At 41.1% G+C, this 6,411-nt stretch overlaps 1 protein-coding gene across 1 annotated transcript; it reads right to left on the bottom strand.

Moving 5' to 3' along the window:
- Nucleotides 1-441: 441 nt before the first annotated feature.
- On the bottom strand, nt 442-4,744 carry LOC117438813 (uncharacterized protein C9orf40 homolog). Its single transcript, XM_034074195.1, is given in 3 exon segments — nt 442-802; nt 4,414-4,704; nt 4,706-4,744. Coding segments are annotated over 3 exon segments (486 nt in total). The 3' UTR covers nt 442-646.
- Nucleotides 4,745-6,411: the final 1,667 nt, after the last annotated feature.

The following is a 6,411-nucleotide window of genomic DNA, read 5'->3' as shown; positions in this document are numbered from 1 at the left end:
TTTTCACAAGGAAAGTATGAAAAAATTTCAGAACAGTGGCAGCTTACAGAAGAAAAGATCCCCATTTTTTTCCCTCCTCTCTTCCACACTTGGTTTTGGTTTGCATAGAAAAGGGAATGTTCCGTCTAGTTTTGGTAGGCTCTTAATTTTTTGGTTTAGCTATCACACATGTAATAAAAGCAACCAGAAAAACAACATTAGAAATCTCTACACTAATCACTAGTTTGTGTGCTTTATTTCACATGATAAAGTTTCACTTTTGGGTACCACAGTTACATCTGTTTGTTCAGGAGAGGCAAAATGATCTTCCACTTCATTTTAGCATGTGACATACCTATTTCTTTTAACTGCACTCCCAAACCCCTTATTTTCTGTAGTCTTCTTTTAGCCTGCCTCCATGTTTTCAAGCATTCTTGCCAGACATCACAGCCTGAAACTATACACCTCTAGACAGCTTACTATTAAGTACCCAACAGTAATTATCCCATCCACTTAGGTAACTCACACTTCCTTTTGCAGACTGACATAATGTTGTTTCTTCAAGAAGGCAAGAAACATGCTTAGTTTTCTTCCAAGCAAAAAAAAACCCTGAATCCAAATGGAAACAAGTTTCCTGTGAGTAGATGTACAACCATGAAACAACTGATCAGGTTTCCATTTCAGTCTCCATGGTATCAGTCTTGGGAGGGGTTTTAGTTTCTGACGGAGTCTCTCCATCTATGTTCTGAATATCAGACAAATCAATAGCAGGCAATGGTGTTCTCCAATAGAGGAATGAGTTATACTGACAGAATTCTTCTGGCTTTGAAAGAGACAAACAAAAAAGCAAAAAAGTGTTAATGTGGTTTCACAGCAGTACAAAATAATAAAAGGATACTTTTATAAAAAAAACCTGAAACAGGGAAAAACTTACTTATTGTTTCATATTAAAAAGTTTTTATAATTTTACACAGAAAAAAATAGGAGCTATTACTAAGGAAAATACCATACAGAATCTCCCCCAAGTCATAATTTACTTCAGTCTTTTCAAATATTCTCACTTATACACTACTGTACAAACTCTGAGTAGCTCCATTAATTTCTTAAATTTACAGCATTTGCACACAATGATACTGTAAAACTTGTGCAATTTTGGACTCCATATGCAAACCATTCATTACTTTTTCTTCTCACAATGGTATACAAATATCACACCCATTTAGAAGCTGGCGTTCAGAAGAATGTGTTTAGCTATTTTACATAAATTCAGAGGATGCTACCTACAGCTAAAGTAAAAGCATTGTTTCTACCACATTCTGTTTCTTCTTTTCTGTATCTACATTTTGTACTCAAGTACACCTGAAAAAAAAAAGAACACCTCTTCTAGGGGCAGGGCAGACAAATTTTCAGAACTGTTAAGTAGTATCGAAAAACCTTGGAGGAACACATACTTACCTACTACTTTAATATGGCTTTTTTTTTTTATTTATCTCTGTTAGAAAACACACTGTAGGTTTATAAACACATGTTGTAGTTATAAGAAGTTTCCACTATGTGCATGTTTCTATGGACATGATAGGAATTCTTAAGTCATTCCTTAGGTCTTGAGGGCATAGGCTCTTCTGGTATGTAAAAAACACTGAATGCTGCCACAGACCTAGAATAATGCACTTCTGTATATACTGGTTTTTATTTTTCCTAACATACAATCACATTTTTAAAATATTTATTTTAATGTTGCACCTCTCAATAGGTGCTTACAAAATTATTTTTTAACAAATAATGGTGTAACTTTTTGGTATGGTTGCTGAAAAATGTCGTGCTTTGTCTGCTGGCTCTACAACAGAATAAAAAAATCTAGTGTTCAAAACCAGCAGTATTGTCCCTGAATCCTCTTAGATACTGCAAATAATGCTTCCCCGGACTCCCCAAGAGAGAGAAGTACGTAAATTCACCATACTTTCCATTTAAAGAATATCTGTTGCTACTGGTTACCATAAAAAACCTCTGGTAAAACTACAATTTCCTGTACTAGGTAACCTTTTTTTTTACAACAAAAACTCCTGTGTTATTCTAGATTTGTAATAGTTAAGGGAGGCATGAAAGATGTAGACATTTCATAGCAGCAAGAGAACTGTGTGCTTGTAGAGTACTACTAATACGAATTTGCTCACTAGGAAAAAGATTGTCTTCAGGGATAATTAAAGAACCAAAGTTGCCATTAATGGGAATTGAGACCAAAACCAATTAAGTGATTTAGTGCCACAGAACAGAAGGATTGACTACATGGAAACTGGAAGAATGCCAAACTGTAAGTAGTCGTACACATTTGCATGATGTAAACTGGTAATTTTTGTACTGCACAGCATTAACAAACAACAAAGTGAAAGGGAAGATTTTCCAGTTGGTATTCCAGTCTAGGCAATGTCATCCACACTGAGGCAGGTGGCTAACAAGTTCTTTGGGGAAAAAATATCCAGCAATGGAGTCTTAGAAACTGTCAGCTGCTCTTCCAGATTCTCCCCATCTTTAATCCAAACATCCCTTATATTTTCTAATTTACTGCTCACGAAGTAGGTAGGTAACACATACAAGCTCAGAAATACAAAAGCTGAGTATCTGTGGATGAAATTGTTTAACTTTTACGGAGTTAATTTTGCAACTCTAGTTGGCAAAGGTGTGCTTGCAAATAAAAACTCAAGTAATATTTATTCTCAGGACAACTGTTGTGTAATTAGCATTGCTTGTAACTTTAACAAAAACTGTGAAATTAACAGCGTGCTAATCATGCTTGTTACTATAATGAACCTACACAATCCACAAAACAGCAAAGAATAATCCAACCTACAGCTGTGTTTTCAGAAAGGTGTAAAAATCATCATATGAAATATCTTTGTTAAAAACTGAAAAACATGCAAAGGGTAGGCACACGAAAAAATGGAAAAAAACTCTTGTATGTTGTTAATCAAGCTTTATTTTAAGGCCAAAACTGGTACTTACATAACACAATACTGTACTTATAGAACCAACTTGTTAAAACATACAGTCCTACAGCAATATTTTACAGAGAATACTCTTTACTGCGTGGAAATCCAATGGACTTAATGGCCTTCCTACCACTGCTAAAGCTTACAAAATTATGCCTAGTAACCCTAGGGAAAATCAAAGAATTCAGAATATCTGTGATGAAGTAAAACTGTTCTGTACAGGCTTGCACAACTTTTGTTTAATTTCCTTTGCTTGTTCGCTCTTCAAAAATTAAAGATATATTTTGTGCTTAAAAGGTACAGCCTAAAAAGGATAATTTCATAGACCGTAAATTTTCCCCTTCAATTCCTTTGTGCTTCAGTTTTACCATCCATCACAAAAACCCCCAAACCCAAACAAACAAACACAACCACCCAACCAAGAAAACACCATAAGGCAAAGCCCAAAAAAGAAAAGCACAATTTTCTTTACAGATCATAGGTGGGTGTTATCCAACCAAAGTCCCAGACTTCTCAAAAACAGAATCTAAAACTGGAGTTCAAAGCCCATTCGACCTGACTATAGACTTTCTGCTGCTTCTGTATTCCTGGATCAAATACTTCAGTCTTACTTAAAAGGTCGAGGTGGAAGGAAAGTTGAGTTTGCATACATCAAAATTCTGGACAGCTGTAAAAGCTAACCTAGGATTTTATTTTTTGCAAAACTAGAATTTTCTTAGTGCAGTATCTTGTTTTCTGGCCTAATATGTAAACTGTGGCCAAGACCACGCAGAATAATGTATGTTGTTAAAAAGTGAAACTTCAGAAACTCACTGTGCATTCTAGTACATCCTGATCACTAAATACCTGATCCACTTCCCCTGACCACTGCCTTCACCAGACGTTTCAGTAGCTCTGGTATTGCTACTAAAAAAGCCATCCCAAACAGTAAGTTAAAAAATCGTTAGATACTATAGTAAAACCTGACCCGCAAACTTAAAACAGTACAGGCACTATCAAAATGAACTCTTCAAGCTCCCCAACATACTTTTAGATGGGGATGTGGCTGAAGGGAAACCTAATTAAGGTGAACTCCTTACAAGCTGTTTCCCATCAGTTTGTCGGAAGGGCATGGAGGAGCTAGAAATGCTACTTCTTTGACTGAGCAGAAATGAAAACTAAAGCTTTTAGAGGCCGATTAACAGTTAACACCGGGGGCACAGGGCGTATTGCAGGGAGTGGGTGAGGGACATTCCGCCCTCACGTCCTGCGGCCTTCCCCGTTGGCCCCCCCACGGCCGGCGCAAGGGGCTGCTGCCGCGGCCCCACGGTAACGCCTCAGCTGCCACCAACATCGCCCACCCAGTGTTTTCTCTTCCCTGAGGCGAGCAGCCGGGGCCGGCCCACAGCAGCGGCCCCGCGGCAAGCTCCACTAGAGGCCTCCCGCCTTCTCAGCCCTGCTCCGTTACCTCAGCGATGGCGGAGTGCTCTTTGCCCTCGCCTAATGCGCGTCCCTCCTCCGTCCGCAGGTCCTGGTGCACCGTAGCCGCGCCGCGCCGCCGCCGCCTGCCCCCCACGTCCCCCTGCTCGCCGCGAGGGCTGCACCCGCGCAGCGCGGGCCGCTTGCCCGGCGGCGCCTCAGCCTCCTCCAGCTTCCGCTTCGGGGCGGCAGGGCCGGCGCCCGCCCCTTCGGCCCTAGGTCGCCGCTCGGGCGCAGGAGCGCGGGACAGCGGCGGCTCGCGCAGAGGCCGTTTGACGGGGCACGTGACACACTAAGGGCTCCCCACGCCGCTTGGCCATGGAGCCGCCGGCTCCGGGAGGGGTGTGCGACCCCCAGCACTACACGGCCGGCCAACCCGCTTGGGCAGTGCACATGCGCACTGCGTTCCCTGCCCATCTCCTCCTTCCCCACCACCCCCGCCCTCGGAAGGGGGGTGCAGGCAGGACGCTGCGCAGTGAGGGGCGGGGCACAGCTGCGCCGTTACCAGCCGAGTGGGCTCGGGAAGCAGCGCCCAGCGGCAGGGAATGACAGCGAGCACGAGTAGATCAAGTCTACTGCAAAGCTTAATGTCAAAGAAAAACCCGGTCCCACACCGAGAACAACTGGGAAGCGCATGCAGAGCATGAAACCTCCCATCCTTACCGTCGTCACCCCGTCCCAGAGCGCACTGCACATGAACAGAAAATACAGGACACGCTACAGCTCCGTATGAGGAGTGTTAGTACACGGAAGATTATGCAGCATTTTATTTTACAACCAGATACCACATACAGTTTAATAGTAATCTAAATTAAATGATACTTGGCTCCAGCTGACGGATGCCTCAAGCATTCCCCCCTATCCCCATGTATACAATAGAATAGAAGACTGTGATCACATTCAGTAATACACAATTATCCCATGAATAAAATACAAGTTACGAATTTTAAGAATGCCACAGGAGCTCAAGTATAAAACACAGCCAACTCATACAGTTTTCTTCACGTCATTGTTCTGCTTCCAACTCCTAATGCAACCGTTAAAATTCAGAAGGACATTGGGGAAAAACTGGCATTTTCTAGGATGATAAATAGAAGCACATCATTGTATACCTGACGTAAGGAAATAAAAACATTTTCCAGAAGCAACACATAAAAATGGGCACTTATGACAATGTAAGGTGGCAAAGAACAAAACCACTAGAACAAAAGATAGCCACAGTCTACCAGAAAGCAAGAGCTCAGTGCCTGTTTGTGCAGAACAGAATACAGCATTTTAAGTGTAACTACAGACTGGGTAGAAGGCAGAAACTGGTCAATATTACAAATACATATACTACTCAGCAACAGCATTATCAACATTCACCTCACATCTTAATTCAAGGAGCTTGAAAAACAGGCAAAAATACTATCATACTCCATCCAAGGGAAAAAATAAAAAATCAGAAAGAAAGCAAAGAAGCAGCAAAGTCCCTTCACAACAAAGTAAGGAAATTAAAGCAACTTTCTATTATTATTAAGTGTCCAGGGCTTTTATATTTCATCTACTTTATGGCATTGGCAATTTTTCAGCTTTAACACATTTGTCCTGGGAACACGGTAGATCTCCAACTGCTCATTTTTGGGGCTTTTAAAGAAGAAAGTTCAAGTAAGACTAGTTAAAGCAGAAGCTGTAATTGAAGACTGCTGAAGACCAGAACACTTTATTTGCAGTAATGATTCTGAGTGGAAAGTGGCATGGTCCTGAAGTATATCCAGGCATGTTGCTCTCTTACGCAGCACTGAAACTATCAAAAAAAAAAAAAGTTTGTGCTTTTTCTCCTTGCAGACTTTCAATTTAGAAACAGAGGCACAATTTTTTTGCCATAATGGGAAAAATCCAAAAACCAGTAACAGATTTATAGAAGAGATGTAATTAGGACACCCCATGAAAAAAAAAAAACCCAACAAAAAACAAACCAGAAATAATGGAGAACAAACAAGCTGTT

Source organism: Melopsittacus undulatus, unplaced genomic scaffold, assembly GCF_012275295.1.
Source record: "Melopsittacus undulatus isolate bMelUnd1 unplaced genomic scaffold, bMelUnd1.mat.Z mat_scaffold_639_arrow_ctg1, whole genome shotgun sequence".
In the NCBI taxonomy this organism is placed as follows: domain Eukaryota; kingdom Metazoa; phylum Chordata; class Aves; order Psittaciformes; family Psittaculidae; genus Melopsittacus; species Melopsittacus undulatus.
Note: the sequence above shows the minus strand (reverse complement) of the source record. Positions and strands in the feature narration are given on the sequence as shown.